The following is a 17,000-nucleotide window of genomic DNA, read 5'->3' as shown; positions in this document are numbered from 1 at the left end:
GAGAAAGTTTCAAGGAGCTACTCCACCAGAAAGCACCAGTCCCAGAGACTTGAGAGAGAGAATCCACCTAACATTTAGAGACCATTTCAAAATGTAAACTATTTCTGAGCACACAAACATCTATGAAGCAAGTGTAACATTGACACCAAAACCTGATAAAGAGAGCACACAAACTCAGACCAGTATCATCTGTGAATATTAATATAAAGATCCTGAATAAAATACCCGTTATTAGACTCCAGTGCTCCACATTATGAAAATAATACATCATGACCAAGCAGGTCTTATGCCAAGAAATGCAAGGATAATTCACCATATAAATAGGTGTAAGAAGGAAAATCACAATATCTTTAGAAATGCTGAAAAGTCCTCTGGCAAAAATTCAGCACCCAGAGTTCCCGCTGTGGCACAGTGGGTTAAAAAACCCAACTGCAGTGGATTAGGTCGCTGTGGAAGTGGGGGTTCAATCCCCAGCCTGATGCAGTGGGTTAAAGGATCCACCGGTTACAGCTGTGGCTCAGATGCAGTCCCAGGCCCTGGAACTTCCATATGCCATGGGTGTGCCCATGGTAAAAAATAAATAAATAAATAAAATAAAATGGAAATATCAATAAACATATATATAAATAATTACCAGTTGGAAGATATAATGGAAGCAAAAATTCCATTTCAAATAGCAACATTTACTTAGTAAATGTAATAAAAAATGTTGAAAACCTCATGCAGTATTATGGGTTGAACTGTGTCCCCCTCCAAAGGTATGTGTTGAGGCCCTAATCCTAAGTACCTAGAATATGGCTGTACTTGGAGATAGGACCTGTAAAATGTTAAAATGAGGTCATTGGGTTGGACCCTAAACTCAATGGGTGTCCTTCTAAGAAGAGGAGATTAGGACATGCAGAGAATCACCAGGAAAATAAGCTATGAGAGGACACAGCGAGAAAGTGGCCATCTGCAAGCCAAGAAGAGAGGCCTCAGGAGAAACCTCAGACTTTTGCCTCTAGAACTTTGAGTAAATAAATTTTTGTTGTCTAAACTACCCCATCTGTGGTATTTTGTTATGGGCAGGCCTACCAGACTAATAGAGTAGCTGTGGAACAATCTTGAAAGATGCAGAAACAGATTTGAACATACCTTCCTGGTTCTTGAATAGCATATTTTAACATAATCAAGTAATTCTTACCAAGTTAATGTATAAATAAAATGGGATCCCAATTAAATAAGTACCTATAATCTTTTTTTTTTTTTTTTGGTCTGGAGGTTGACAAAGTGATAACTAAAGTTCATATGGAAAAGTAAGCCCATGAGCGAAATATTAAAAAGGAAGAACTGGGAGAGGAGACTAGCTCTACAGATGTTAACACCACACAGTCTCTATCATGAAAACAGTCATCCTGAGGCACAGACTAGAATGGAATGGGATGGAATATCTACAGATAGACCCAGACATATATGGAGATTTGTGAGAAAGATGGTATCTCCAGTCACTAGGACAGAAATGGCTTTTTAATAAGTGGTATTAGGGCAACTGGCTGACCATTTAGAAAAAGGTAAAAATAGACCTATTCCTTTTTTTTTTTTTTGCTTTTTAGGACCACCCCCGCAGCATATGGAGGTTCCCAGGCTAGGGGTCTAATCAGAGCTATTGCCTCCTGCCTACACCACAGCCACAGCAATGCCAGATCTGAGCCAAGTCTGCGACCTACACCGCAGCTCACAACCCCTGATCCTTAACCCACTGAGTGAGGCCAGGGATCAAACCTGCAACTTCATGGTTCCTAGTCAGAGTCGTTTCTGCTGCACCACGATGGGAACTCCTAGATCTATTCCTAATACTGTGAGTAAGCTGAACTCCAAAAGGATCCAAGATTTAAATAAAATATGAAACTTTATATGTACTGGAAGAATGCATGGGTGAATTCCTCCTTACAGTCTGGGTGTTGAAGACGACTTTCTAGGACTCAATCCATATTCAATAAAAGAAAATATTGAGAAACTTGACTATCAAAAAAAATAAATTTGCACATAAGCAAAGTCAAAAGACAAATTAGGAAGTGCCCATGGCATGTGGAATTTCCTGGGCCAGGGATCGAACCCAAGCCACAGCAGTGACAATGCTGGGTCCTTAACCCACTGAGCCACAGAGCACCTCCCCTCAATACCTTGTTGAAGTTCATTAAAATATACCTGTCCCTGTATCAGCAGTGGCAGAATCATCTCATATTAATCAGCAGAGGTGAGCAAAAAGGTATTGCTCTTGTCCGGCTCCGGTATAGAGTGCTAAGTTGTTGGAGTTGGTGGCTAACTTCCCGGGTCATGTACAAAAGCTGACTGAACTCCCCCAGAGTGTACACTAAGGGCAGCCCTGTGCTTTAGAGCCAGACCACTACACACCACAGCAGTTACCCGGGAACACATGTGCGGAGTGTGCAGAAATACACTGCCCTCTGCTGCCGCTGTCATCTGCAGGCAAGGAAAGGAAGTAGATTCCCATTTCGAAAACTCTGTTGGGCAGTAGGAATTACTAAAACAGGGGCTTCGGTAAGGGGGTCGTAGCGGGGGTGGGGTGGGGGGAGATGGAGAGTTGACTTGAGTTGCTGTCTGGCGCTGCAGTTGGTGGGTGGGGTCTAGAGGCCTCTGTTTTCGGCCTTTTAAAGGTGTGGGTCAGAATGGGGGCTAGAGCTAGCTGACCATAAAAGGCAAGCTGGAAGCAGTAACTCAGGCAGCGACAACAGAAAGAAAAAGAGAATGTTTGATTACGGAGGTGATTTAAAGATACTGTACTATTTCAGAGCATGTGTTTATTTTTGGAATATAGAGTTCTATGGTGTTGGGGAAACTTTGTGACTATTGGGAACTCTTTCATCAACAAAACAAGTGTATAAGGAGGAATTATGCCTTTATTCCCTTAGGGTTTTCTTTTTTTTTTTTTTTGATTGAAGTATAGTTGATTTACCATGTTCTGTTAAGTTTCAGGTGTACAGCTAAGTGTCTCAGATATACATAGACAGATATGTGTGTATGCTTTTTCAGATTCTTGTCCATTACAGGGAGAAATTATGCTTTTGATGACGATTTGGACAGATTTCCATCACTGTGTGAAAAATGAAATATACTTATACGGAAAAGATTTGTTTCTAAGGGATCAAATAGTAGGGAAATCTTATTGCTACAGGATTTGGGGAGATTTAAGATACAGCATGTGAGAAATTTTAATACCTTCAAAAACCCATTTTTTACTTATACAATTTTCTGCTCATGAATTAGTGATAATCCAAGTGTTAGGAGCACTTTTTGCTGTAGAAATTATCTAAGTCATGGATAGATTCCCTGGAAAGCCCTCAAAAATCGACTTAGTTCCTAATGCCACTAAATACGGGTTTCTTTTGGAAAATACATTGAGTCGTAACTCCCAACAACAATCACAGATTTTAAATCTCTTCCCATGCTGTTTACCAAACGAGTTGTTTTTCTCTTTCCGCCAAGGTCATAAGGGCAGTAGGCATTCCAAGGACCTTTATTATTGGGAGGGGCCGCCTGGTGACCCTGGCCAGCGGCTGAGGGACTAACCCCTGCCAACTCTTCCCTTCCTTGATCATTGCCTTTGTAGTGGCTCTGCCTCCTGAGGTTTCTGGGGGTTGGGGACCAGCGAGCTGCTAATTCCTAGGTTCCTAACATGCAGAGCTTTTAAGAATGGCTTGTTTTATTTCCTTCTCTTCCAGTGTGTACATTTGGGGGCCTTTATACCTTGGGTATTCAGGTAGCAAAATGTGGGTTGTATGACCTGTTTCTTCCTTTGCCTATCAGGTAGTGATAAGGATTACTGAGAAGTGGGTAAATAGATTAAGATCCTTGAAGAAGTTTCCTTCGTGGCTCAGCGGTTAACGATTCCGACTAGGATCCATGAGGATGAAAGTTCGATCCCTGGCCATGCTCAGTGGGTTAAGGATCTGGCATTGCCATGAGCTGTGGTGTAGGTTGCAGATGCAGCTCACATCCCACGTGGCTGTGGCTGTGGCTGTGGCCGGCAGCTTTAGCTCTGATTCAACCCCTAGCCTGGGAACCTTCATATGCCATGGCTGTGGCCCTAAAAAAAAAAAAAAAAAAAAACCTTAAAGAGAACATGTTCATAAGGTATGAATGCTAGGACATAACATAAAATCTGCCCCACAAAACACCGTATTTTGTCTGATTATCTCTCTTCATTGGCATTTGGATTTTATCCTGCTTGCTGCATTTACCCTCTCAGCTTTATTTACTACACTTCCTTTGGTTTAAAGCGAGTTAACGTGTCCGTTTAAAACACTGGTGGAGAATAATTCTTATCATTCAATAAATATTATTAACTCTTAAAGGTAGAATCTTATCAGCCAAGAATATGAACTGGAATTGTCAATGGTGATGTCTGCTCTTAGCTGTGCTTTGGTTTTCAGTGAATGAAAAAATTAAGAATCGGTAATCTTCATGCTTTTAACCTAAAAGAATAAATGTCGCAGACTCGCCCTGGGCAGTTTGTGCACACTGCAGGTCGCGTATCCACCAGCTGTGATCCCAAGGAGACTAGTTTTTGCTGCATTTGTTCCCGAGTGAAAAAAATGACTTTTCATTCGAATGGTGCTTTTGAGTTGGCACAGACCAGAGTTTTCACGTAACTTGTTACTTCCAGATTCTGTCTCAGCTGGACTGTGATGTTGTTAGAGATGTTCATCATGCTCATCTTTGTTCCTCTTGTTTCTCTTTCCCTTTTTTCCCAGTTCTTCCTCCAGTCCTGGTTCCGAGACACAGCGAATATAACCCTCAGCACAGCCTCTTAGCTCAGTTCCGTAATTTAGGACAAAATGAGCCTCACATGCCACTCAACGCCACTTTCCCGGATTCTTTCCAGCAACCCAACAGCCATCCGTTTCCTCATTCTCCCAACAGCAGCTACCCAAACTCTCCTGGAAGCAGCAGTAGCACCTACCCTCACTCTCCGACCAGCTCAGACCCAGGAAGCCCCTTTCAGATGCCAGGTAGGTGGGAATGTTTGGTGGCATTCTGGGGTCAGCACAGCGTCGAGGAGAAGCAGGGGTGCCTGGAATGGAGAGGGCTTGCCAGCCTTGGTACGTGGCCCTGGGCTCTAAAACTCAGGATACGACTTTGAATGAAAGGGGACCTCGTGGCCAACTAAGCCAGTGTTTTATTTGTCTGGCACAGATGCTTGAATATATTTTCATTTTTAATTTTGAAAGGTTTTGAAACAGCTGCATCCTTCTGGGAGTGGCATAGTTGTTACAGCTTTTGCTCTTGATGAAAGAGAGAGAGGAAAAAAATAGTGCCCTGCACACATTTGCTGTTTTCATGGGAGGGAAAAACCCTTTCATGAGTGCATCCTCAAAAAAGCTATTTCCTGGGGGATCCCACCCCCCTACTTAATTAAATTCATTTCAGTGGTGAAGTAATCCTGAGAAACTTTAACCTATGCTTTAACAACAAAGGATTTGCAGCAGAGGTACTGGAAACCATCTGCTTGTTTAATTTAGCAAAGGCAAGAAAATCATCATCCTTCTTTTTTAGACTTCTCTGGCGGTGTAATGTTTGTCAAATTAAATGATTAATTAGGACACTATATTTTTCAAGTTAGAGGTTAATAAGTAAGCACCTCAGAACAAAAAACGATTAGTGCCAAGTTTCTTGCCAGTAGACCTCACAATGGATAATCTAAACAAAGACATACTTGACATCTGTTAACATTTCAAGAAGGGAAAACGAGGAGCTCCCTGGTGGCCTCGTGATTAAGGATCTGGCGTTAGGGATCACTGCTGTGGTATGGGTTCGATCTCGGGCCCAAGAACTTCCAAATGCTGCAGGCACGGCCAGAAAAGGGGGGTAGGGGGGAAATGAGTGGGCAGGCATATTTATTGTGCCACTTAAAATGTTTTTAAGCAAATTGGAATTCAACAGCAAAGTTGGTGTGTCCTCAAAAATTGAAAAGTGGTCGTTCTCATTGCAGCTCAACAGAGTAAGAACCTGACATAGTGTCCGTGAGGATGCTGGTTCGATCCCTGGCCTCACCCAGTGTGTTAAGTATCCATCTGCTGCCATGTAGGTCGCAGATGCGGCTTGGATCCAGTTTTGCCATGGCTGTGGTATAGGCCTCAGCTGTAGCCCTGATTCTGCTCCTAGCCTGGGAACTTCCACATTCCACAGGTGCGGCCCTAAAAAAGAAAAAGGAAAAAAAAAAGATTGAAAAGTCGTTCATACTTGTTATTCCTATCCCTTTTTTTTTGGGGGGGGGGTGCTTTTCAGGGCCACACCTGCAGCACATGGAAGTGCCTAGGCTAGGGGTCAATTTGGAGCTGCAGCTGCTGGCCTACAACACAGCAACACTGGATCCTTAACCTACTGAGCGAGGCCAGGGATCAAACCCCTGTCCTCATGGATACTAGCCGGGTTTGTAACCCACTGAGCCACAACAGGGAATCCTCCTATCTTTTATGTATTTATTTATTGCTGTTTTACATTTTAAGCCTCTTTATTTTGCCTTGTTCTGTTTATTTTTTTCAACTGAAAACTGTTTAAGACGAGATGGAAGAGAGATTAGTTTAAAAACCAAACTAGTATCATTTGCTGGTTTCCTCTGCCCGACTCCCTTCCGCACCTGTTGGGTTTGATGAACAGGTTGGTGGCAGGGAGACGGTTTTGGAAGGTTTGGAGCAGTGGCAGACCCAGGGTGGGCTCAAGAGTGAAACAAATTGAAGATTATTGCCAGAATTTACACTTTGTTCCCCGGCTGTCAGGGATTAGGGCCCAGGCCAAGTAGCGGAAATAAGGAGAAAGCTGCAGGGGTGCCAGGAGGGCCTTGCGAGGACACCAGAGCCCCACGCACAGTGTCCAGCCCCTCCCAGTGATGCTGATGCTGTAGGCTGTTGATGAAATTTTCACCAGCTTGTTTGCAGAAATGTGTTGAACTTGGTCTCAAGGAAGGCTCTTTGTCTCCCTGCCTGGCTGGAAGGAAAGCAGAGGCAGGGTTGCACCTGCAGGGAAGCATGCTGGTTAAAAAGCTGGAGAAAGGGTAGAAAAGGTATCCTGATGGGGTCCCCGTGGTCTGCCTTTGTGCTCTGAGGCCTGGCTTGTTAGCACCTGGACGATGGAACTGGGACTCTGTGAGAGTCAGTCTGGGAAATGGCTGAGAAACTCTGAAAAGAGCAGCGTTAGCTTTTAGTATGCGATGGTTGGCCTGAGAGCCAAGCTCTTGGTGCTTCCTTGGCCTGATACTTTGTTTCTGGCTGTCATCTGTGCTGGGTGGTCCTAAGTGGGCTCACTGCAGCCCGTGGGGAACTCGTTTTTCCATCACACAGGCTTGTTTGTGGGAAAGCCACACCCTTGATTTTATTTAAGAAAGCACAAGACTTATGCCTGTGTTCTGTTTCAAAAATCTCAGTGGTGGAGTTCCTGCTGTGGTTCTGTGGTTAAAGAACCCGACTAAGATCCATGAAGACTCAGGTTCAATTCCCTGGCCTTGCTCAGTGGGTTAAGGATCTGATGTTGCTTTGGCTGTGGTGTAGACCGGCAGCTGCAGCTCTGATTCCACCCACTAGCCCAGGAACTTCCATATGCTGTGAGCGCAGCCATTAAGAAAAAGAAAGAGAGAGAGAGAGGAAAGAAAGAAATAAAGGAAGGAAGGAGGAGTTCCCACCGTGGTGCAGCCGAAACAAATCTGATGAGGAACCATGAGGTTGTGGGTTCGATCCGTGACCTCACTCAGTGGGTTAAGGATCTGGCGTTGCTGTGAGCTGTGGTGTAGGTCAAAGACGTGGCTTGGATCTGGCGATGCTGTGGCTCTGATTAGACGCCTAGCCTGGGAACCTCCACATGCCACGGGTGTGGCCCTAAAAAGACCAAAAAAAAAAAAAAAAGAAAAAAGAAAAAGAAAGAAAAATGAGAAAAGAAGAAAGAAGGAAAGAAAGAAGCACATTGTTGGCCTCTTATTTGTTAGCTGGCTATGAGCTTTCCAAAAGAAACATATATGCAAATTCTGAAATAGAAGATAGTTGTGATAAACTTATTTCCTATTATTCCGCTGCTGGGAACTTGAAACCAGTGAGAATCTAAGCAGGTAGGGAGAAGGTTAGTGCTAGCAGGCTTCTTGAAGCCATGGGGATTAACGGTTTGAGTGAGTCAATTGGCAGTAATGAAACTCAGTTGGTAAATTCCTAAGAGCCCCTAGATTTAACGCAGGAGACTCTGAAACTCCTTTTCTTAAGAAATCCTGTGTGGCTTTCAGAGATTTTCCATCCATCAGGGAAACAACGAAATGCAGAGGTCCTTTCAAAGTGGGTTGTGTGAAAGTGTCAGTGCTCTCCTGATCATTATAAAATGGCACGGCCCTGGGGAGGCAGAGAGCTTCTGGAACTGGCATCTAGTGTTTGCCTCCCATGGAATTTTCAGGGCATTTGTGTAAGATGATGACATAGTAGTGATCCCCACAAAGGGTCCACCAAAGCCAGCATCTGAAGCATCCAGTCTTCTGATGGGGAGGTTGAAATGGCAACTTAGTTGCTGAAGAATTTCAGCACGGAAGAGAATACATGTTTTAAGTGTGTGTGTTTACTGTGGATAAAGACATCTTTTTTTTTTTTTTCTTCAAACTTTGTAGCTGATACACCCCCACCTGCTTACCTGCCTCCTGAGGACCCCATGACCCAGGATGGCTCCCAGCCCATGGACACAAATATGATGGCACCTGCACTGCCCTCAGAAATCAACAGAGGAGGTAAGATGAGTTGCTGCTTACTCCCTTTTTTAAGTTTATCTGGGAAGTTCCTGTCGTGGCTCAAGAATAATGAACCCGACTAGTATCCATGAGGACACGGATTCGATCACTGGCCTCGCACTCAACAGGTTAAGGATCTGGCGTTGCTGTGAGCTGTGGTGTAGGTCACAGATGGGGCTCAGATCCCTCATTGCTGTGGCTGTGGTGTAGGCTGGCAGTTGCAGTTCTGATTTGATCCCAAGCCTGAGAACTTCCATATGCCGAGGGTGCATCCCTAAAAGGACAAAAATAACAAGTTTATCTGTCCATGTGTTACTTTCATAAGTTTTTAATTAGTCTTTTAAAAGATAGCTATTTGAGAAACACAGGCACAGTAAGAGGAGCTCCATGGAGAGAATCATTCTGTGGGTTACAAATAAGCCTTTATATGCCTTTAACTAATGAAAGCCTAGATATAATTGTACAGTCATCTGTTTAGAGCTTCAATACTTAACAATTTTGAATTGGTGACAGAAGAATATTTTTTAAGTGAAAGACAGGGATACTGAGAGGAAAAAATGAGCAAAGACAGAAATAGAGTTTTCACTGGTGATTTCCCACTTGAAAACTTCGTATAACCAGGCTTTCCAAAAGGTTCCTTAGTTCCTCCTAAGCCCCATCCATTTTCTAGTCCTCATCTCTGTACAGCTGTGGCTGAAACAAGTGAAAAATTGTTCTTTGCTCTATTTACTTGTTTCTAGCCTTGTTTCAAGAAGGCATAGAGGCACGTATTTTCTGTGTTCTCACCCTGAAGGGCTTATCTCTTTCCCTCTCGGGAAAGGTGGGTCCGCAAGATCCCTGAGGGGAGGCCACTGGCATCCTGCCGGGTCTGCAGGGGCAGCTTGAGCAGGCTTAAGCAGACAGAAAGCCCAGGCAGCTAAAGTGCTGAGAGGATCCCTGAGCATCTGGGAGAAGTCCTTGACCACCTGCTGAATGAAACTGTCCCCAGGTAACCTCCCCTGGAGGAAGGTGCTTCCCTGGGGCACTCTGCAGTGGCAGAGACATTCAGTCTGGGTTCATTTAATGCAAATCGAAGTTAACATGCAATTTGACTAAGTAGATCTTATCTCATTCTTACCACTTTTTTAGTAAAGGTCTGGAGATAGCTCAGACTTTGTCAGAGTTGCTCATATTTTTTAAGTTCTTAAAAATTACTGATGAGCTCAAAGAGCCTTCCTTTCCTGTATAGTGTAATAAATAAGAATGTACACCTTTTTAATCTGTAACTATTCCTTATATCTTGTTTATTGGCTCTGTATTTTACGGTTTGTGATAACCTCCAGAACACTCTCTCAAACATATAATTATGAGCTAACAAATCAAGATTCTGGGTGGGGAAAATACTTCCTATCTCACCCATGGCTGGAATGTGTATTTGGGGAAGAGGGTAGCAGGAGAGGAATAGGCACAGGGCTTTGAGGAATGGGTGTGAGCATGCAGACCTGTAGTCATGGTTCTTAAGCCCCAAATGTCTGATTTCAGGGAATAGACCTTTAAATTGTTTTAAGTTTTCCTTTAAGTGGCTAAACAGGTTTTCCCCGTTAGAATAAGTTCATAGTTCATATTTCCATGAGATAGAGCTGTTGGCCTTATTGTTGTACTTTGGTGGTTTTCCTGGAGCAGAGGTCAGCAAGCTGCAGGCCACTTCAGCCTGCTGTTTTTGTAAATAAAGTTTTATTGGGACACAGCTATGTTCATTCATTACATGTTATCTGTGGCTGCTTTTGTGTGGCTAGGGCACAGCTAAACAGCTGCTATTGAGACCATATGGGCCCCAAGACCTTTCTAGCCTTTTACAGGAAAAATTATCAGCCTCCCGACCTAGATGAATAGTACTTTGAACAGTCCTGATAGCTGATGAAAGCCTTCAACTAATGATGTGCAGCCTTCTTTAAGATTTGGCATCTGTAAATCACTAAAAATCTGCTCTTTGAAATATAGCTGATTGACATGGGATGAGGCTTAGCAAACAGAAAAGATGGTGTGAGTTTGTTTATAGCTCACCCGCTTAAGTGTGTAAAGCAGCTAATGCAAGTGTGGATTTTTTTTAAATGAACATGTCCTTATTTTCTTTACCAAATTCTAAAAGTAAGGCGCATTTTAATATTTGTGGAGGTTGATGTTAAGAACACAGAGGTTAACCCTTAACAGTTAGAGTTCGTGCTTCTGTCATGGATTTTCTTTCTTTTTGTTACAATTGAACACTTGAGGCTGCATAAACCTTAGATCATTACGTATTGGCAAGCCAGATATATAGAGTTTGTATTCCTGGAATCCCTAAAGCAGTAGAATAAGAGGTTTTACTACAGAAGGAACTTATCTTTAGAACCTTTTAGTTGCAAATGTTTAGAAGCATGTTCTGTTTGGAGATTTGTTAGTCTTAAGAGATTTGACTTAACAAGCTGCATCCTGTCAGTAAAGTTGGGTAATTTCCATTGTTGGCCCATTCTGGGAATGGAGAGACAAAACACACCTGCTCTGCATGACTTAAAGCAAATATAAGGAAGTTAGCATGAAATCTGGATGAGAGAGATATGATTCATTCTGTAAGAATGGCCAGCTGGCAAGATTTCTTCCTGAGTTTGAGGACTGGAGCAAAGCTGTAGCCGTGAGTTACTAGCAACCTCATGCGAAGTCAAGTAACTTCTTATCAATAATTAGAAACTGATTTTCATTGCTTTGAAAAAGCAAAGGCAGACTGAGGCTTTGTCCAAAGTAATTCCAGCACCTTTGGCACATTTCCTATCCTCTATTGTTCTCTCCCGCTTGTTTTTTTTTTTTTTTTTTTTCCACTTGCCCCTTGATGCGTTTCTTGAGATAGGGCCCCAGGCCAGTGAGAGACAGTCTCCCTTTTGGCACATTACAGGACAAGCAGCACATTGGGCACACTCAGCACCCGAAGCGGGTGGGCTTGCCTAGCTGGTGTGTCGGTTATCTGATAGTCACTGGGGAAACCATTTTCCAATTCAAGGTGAATGTCGCCCTTGGTATGGAGTACCTGCTTTCCAGATCCTCGAGGAACTCTGTACCTTCTAACAGCAATTGCCTTTTCCCTCTCCGTTCCATGATGCCCCAGCCAACTTGCTACACAGTTTCAGGTTTTGAGAGCCCAGGGCACTTACCACGTGTGACGCTGAGCGTGTCTTTCTTACAGATGTCCAAGCCGTTGCTTATGAGGAACCCAAACACTGGTGCTCTATTGTCTACTATGAGCTCAATAACCGTGTGGGCGAGGCGTTCCATGCCTCCTCCACGAGCGTGTTGGTGGATGGTTTCACCGATCCTTCCAACAACAAGAACCGTTTCTGCCTTGGGCTGCTCTCCAATGTCAACCGGAATTCCACTATTGAAAACACGAGGCGGCATATCGGGAAAGGTGAATTTTCCCTGTAACCTCTCTCAAATGTTTGTCTGTCGTATATGTCCCTGTTCCCCCAGAACTGACCAGCCATCCCTGAGGCGAACCCCAGATAATATACAGTTGCTACAGTTTGTACATATTTTTTCAATTTGTATCATTAGCAAGTTTTTCATTTTCCAACCAGCGATTTCTGTGGTCCAGCAACTCGTACTCATTACTTAATTAGCTGAATGAGTGATTTGCTCCTGGGGACAGTATTCTATCCTATGCTTTGCTGCAGAGTGAAATAAATGTTAAAAAATTATTAACAACCTATAGCTGAAAGCAAATTAAATAAACCTGATGTATTTCAAATGAATACGATAACTCACTGGGGAAAAAAAAAGAACTAATCCGGAATAACTTATGAATGTAATGTTTGGCTGTATATCCTCCATCTGGGCCAGGTAAGGTAGGGTGATTGCAAACAAATCCTAAACTTTTTTTAGTAGACTTGCTTACATAGTGGCGGTGTGCATGAAACAGTTGTGAAACTTTAAGATGTATTAGAAGATTAAGCAAATGACTAAATGTGAGAATGTTATGGGGAACCTGGGTTTTCACTGTGGAATGAAAGACTTACAAGCGTGGAGGAGGGTAAAAAACAAACAAAAAAACCCACTGGAGGTATCAGTATGAAATCATGAAATCATAAACAGTAATATGTTTATGTATGTGTACACATGTGTTTATGTTCTCCTGTACGTGTGTGCATGTGTATGTAGATGTATCTTTCCACGCATGTAGTTTCTGCTGAAAGGGCCAAGAGGCAAAGACCCCAGTAGTAATAAGCCCCTAAGTGCCCAGACCATCATCTCCTCACGCCATGTCCACTAAGAGGAACCAGGGCTTTTGGAGAAAGGGCAGACTCCAAGGCTCCAAGGTGGGCACAAGATGAGCCTGGAATGTTTTGTTACACCCGAAAGCAAAGAAATACTGATGCTTATGTATGTGTCTCAGGAGCCAACTTGGAGGGGCCTCCACTGGCCCATTCTGGGACAGTTTGAGCACCAACGATTTAAATCCAGTAATGGGTTTTAAACCCCTGGAAAACAATAGTAAGTCATAAGTCCATGCCAATAATAGATAAATGAATGGGGAAGGCTGATGGGTAAATGTAGAGTGGGTGGCAGAGTTGCAAAGTCCCCATTTTGCAGCCATCAGGCAAGAATCGTCAATGGATGCTAAATATAAAGAGAATTTTGTATGAGAATCAGGATATTTGCCTGGTTTTTAAGTATCTCCTCACAGACTGCCTGGTACAAGGGGGAGTAAAAAATCATTAACTACATAGTGAAGAAACTGGACAATATCTTGACTGGGAGATGAAAGTTATCATCACCAGTGAGAGGCAGATGAATGTCACGTACCCCCAGCTGTGGTACCCTGAGGAGGAAGTAACCTCACCTACGTGGGATTCCAGCTGAGAAAGCAGATCTGAATCTAATCACGGGGTAACTTCAGACAAACCCCAGATGAGGAATATTCTCTTTAAAAGGGTGAGGAGGGCCTGTATTCTTCCAAAATGTCCACGTCAAATGGTATGAGAATTGTCCAAATTAAAAGAGGCTAACAAGACATGACACTCTATGTAGTAACATGGCCCTGGACATGATCCTGCGCCAGACGAGGGGGAAAGTACTCTGAAGAACACTATTGAGAGAGTTCCTGCTGTGGCACAATGGCATCAGCTGTGTCTCTGCAGCACCAGGACATGAGTTCAATCCCCAGACCGGCACCATGGGTTAAAGGATCTGACGTTGCCGCAGCTGTGGTATAGGTTGCAACTGTATTTCAGATCTGAGCCCTAGCCCAGGAACTCCATATGCCACAAGGCAGCCGAAAAAGAAAAAAAAATATCATTGGTGTCAGCTGGCAAAATTAGAATATGAGTGGTAGATAAGATAAAGTATTATGACGGTGTTAAATGTATTGGCATTGCCAACTATACTGTGACTTGTAAGGGAATACCCGTATTCTTAGGAAATACGCACTTAAGTATTTAGGAGTAGAGGGCCATGATGGTATGGTTCAGGAAGAAATTATGTATGTATTTTATATTGATAGATTAGATAGATAGATAGACAGATAGATAGGTAGGTAGGTAGGTAGGTAGGTAGGTAGGTATCCGCCTGAAGCAATCCTGTGTCAGATACATACATGTCTGTATGTGTGTGTATGTATTTGAGGGGGTGTGTGTAGAGGGGAGAGAGGTGCCAGGGACGAAGCATATGGAGTAAAGCTGTCACAACAGATGAATCTGGATAATGGTTACATGAGTGTTCTTCTCTTTCCTTTGTCCTTTGGTCCATTTCTGTAAGTTTGAGTTATTTCCAGAGTAAAAGTTTTTTAAATACCTACTATGAAATTTAGACCAAATTCAAATGTCCTTCAATAGATGCTTAAAGGACGTTTGAGATGAAGTTTTAACATTTAATCCTAGAAACAAAAATTTTTTAAAAATCCTCTTAAAACAGGAATTGATAAGAAAGTTTCTTAGTATGATTAAGGAAAACTAATCTAAACTCCACATTTATTGATGAAATGCCAGAACTGAGGTTCATATCCTATAGCTGTCTTTCTGGGGTCTGTAACCCCCTGCAGTGGTCTATAAACACAATTTTGCATGCATTTGGGATGGAGGGACATATTTTTCATTAAGTTCTGAAGTTGACCATTACCCCAAAGAAGTAAAAAGCCATGGCACTCTGGAACATTGCTATTAACAATTAAGAAGAAAATAAAGATTCTCGGAATGCTGTTATTTCAAATTGTTCCAGATGCCTTGACTAGTGCACTCAAATGTAGAATTATAGAAAATGGAAATAAGCCAAAGTTACCATTATTTGTAGATGATATGATTAACTAATTGATTGATCATGTTCTTGGGATAGACTCTTGAAGTGAAATTAGAAGGTCAAAAGCTCTTGATATATTTTGCCAAATTACTTTCCAGAAAGCTTTTATTAATTTCCACTTGTACCAGAAGTTTAAGAATGCCTTTCTTCCTTTACTCATTCAGAATTACTTATGGACTTTGTGTCTATTCAAATGATAGGACTGTTTATCTAGAAACTGCTAAAGCATCACTTTTTAGAAATTGGATGTCAGTTTTCTTTAATCTGGCAAGAGCCAGTTAGAAAATATAATGGAGGGGGAAATCACATTCCCAGTAGCAAGAGAATGCATATATTTCTTGGAAATAATCTGAACCAGCAACAGATGAGAATTATGTTAAAAAAAAAAAACCAACAAATTTAACTGATAGAAAAAGAAAATTTGAATAAAAAAAAGGCAATCTGTGTTCCTTAAAGAAAAGGCTTAAGATTGTGACAACATTTTAAGAATATTCATTCTTCCTAATTTAATTCATAGTTTAAATCAATCCATGTCAGAATCACAACGTGATGTTTTTTTGAAAGTTGGAAGATGTATTCTGCATATTACCTGGAAGGATAAACAAGTAAAAATGGCAAAAAAAAAATTTTTTTTTTTGCTTTTTAGGGCTGCACCTGTGGCATATGGAAGTCCCCAGGCTAAGGGTCAAATTGGAGCTGCAGCTGCCAGCCTACACCACAGCCTCAGCAACGCTGGATCCTTAACTCACTGAGCAGGGCCAGTGATTGAACCCATGTGTTCATGCCTACACCACAGCCTCAGCAATGCTGGATCCTTAACTCACTGAGCAGGGCCAGTGATTGAACCCATGTGTTCATGGATACTAGCCAGGTTCATTGCCACTGAGCCACAGTGGGAACTCTGAAAATAACTATATTTTTTAATGGAAGAGTAAAGAAAAAATTCTCAATGTGAGGGTTAATAAAAGATTATGAAACTACAACTAAATCAGTGTAGGCATAACAATAGAATAAATTAAATTCAGACTATACCATGTTTAAAAATCTAATGTACATTTTAAGTGAACTATAATTAAGCATTGGTCCTCTAATGGTCTTGCAGTAACAAAACTGTTACTGCAGTAACAAGCCTGTGGGGGGTAGAGGTAGGGGTTAGAAACCCTGACCTCATCCCATATATGCAAAGGGATTCATGAGTTGAAATTTTTTAATTAATTAATTTATTTATTTTTTTGTCTTTTTTTTACCATTTCTTTGGGCCGCTCCCGCAACATATGGAGGTTCCCAGGCTAGGGGTCTAATTGGAGCTGTAGCCACTGGCCTACGCCAGAGCCACAGCAACATGGGATCCAAGCCGCGTCTGCAACCTACACCACAGCTCACGGCAACGCCAGATCCTTAACCCACTGAGCAAGGGCAGGGACCGAACCCGCAACCTTGTGGTTCCTAGTCGGATTCGTTAACCACTGCGCCACGACAGGAACTCCTGAATTTTTTTTTTTTAAAGCAAGCTATTAAAAAGCTAGAGGAGAGTATGCTGAACAGAGAGGCAGACATTTTCTAAGCATAAAAAGCAACAGAAAAGATTGCAAGAGATTTATCTACTTGAAGATTTCAAACTTCTGTAGGTCTAAAAAAAAAATACCATGAACAAAATTAAAAGACGAAGGACTGACAGGGAACTAAAGGGGAAATAAATTATTTATATCTTCCCTATATGTGCAGTTCATGAAAGAAAATAGAATATTAGAATCCCCAGTGGGATAAGTAGGTGAGAAATATGAACAGTAAATGCAAGGAGAAACACAGATGAGAGAGCAGGTCCAGGCTCATGTGCAAATTAAAACGATATTGCTTCCTAGCTATAAATTAGGGAAACTCTGTTTTTGTTTTAAAGTGAGCCTCAGTACCGGCTCGCTGCTGGAGAGAGTGTAAATTGATGCAAGCA

At 42.2% G+C, this 17,000-nt stretch overlaps 1 protein-coding gene across 6 annotated transcripts in view; it reads left to right on the top strand.

Moving 5' to 3' along the window:
* Positions 1 to 17,000, top strand: part of SMAD1 (SMAD family member 1) — an 80,536-nt gene that overhangs the window by 56,423 nt on the left and 7,113 nt on the right. For all 6 annotated transcript variants that reach the window (XM_047798328.1, XM_047798333.1, XM_047798331.1 and 3 more), the window contains exons 3-5: positions 4,755 to 5,012; positions 8,639 to 8,755; positions 11,949 to 12,170. In XM_047798328.1, the coding sequence (XP_047654284.1) occupies positions 4,755 to 5,012; positions 8,639 to 8,755; positions 11,949 to 12,170 (597 nt within the window). The remainder of the gene's footprint in view (positions 1 to 4,754; positions 5,013 to 8,638; positions 8,756 to 11,948; positions 12,171 to 17,000) is intronic.

Source organism: Phacochoerus africanus, chromosome 10, assembly GCF_016906955.1.
Source record: "Phacochoerus africanus isolate WHEZ1 chromosome 10, ROS_Pafr_v1, whole genome shotgun sequence".
NCBI classification, from domain to species: Eukaryota; Metazoa; Chordata; class Mammalia; order Artiodactyla; family Suidae; genus Phacochoerus; species Phacochoerus africanus.
This window is presented reverse-complemented; position numbering and strand designations above follow the sequence as displayed.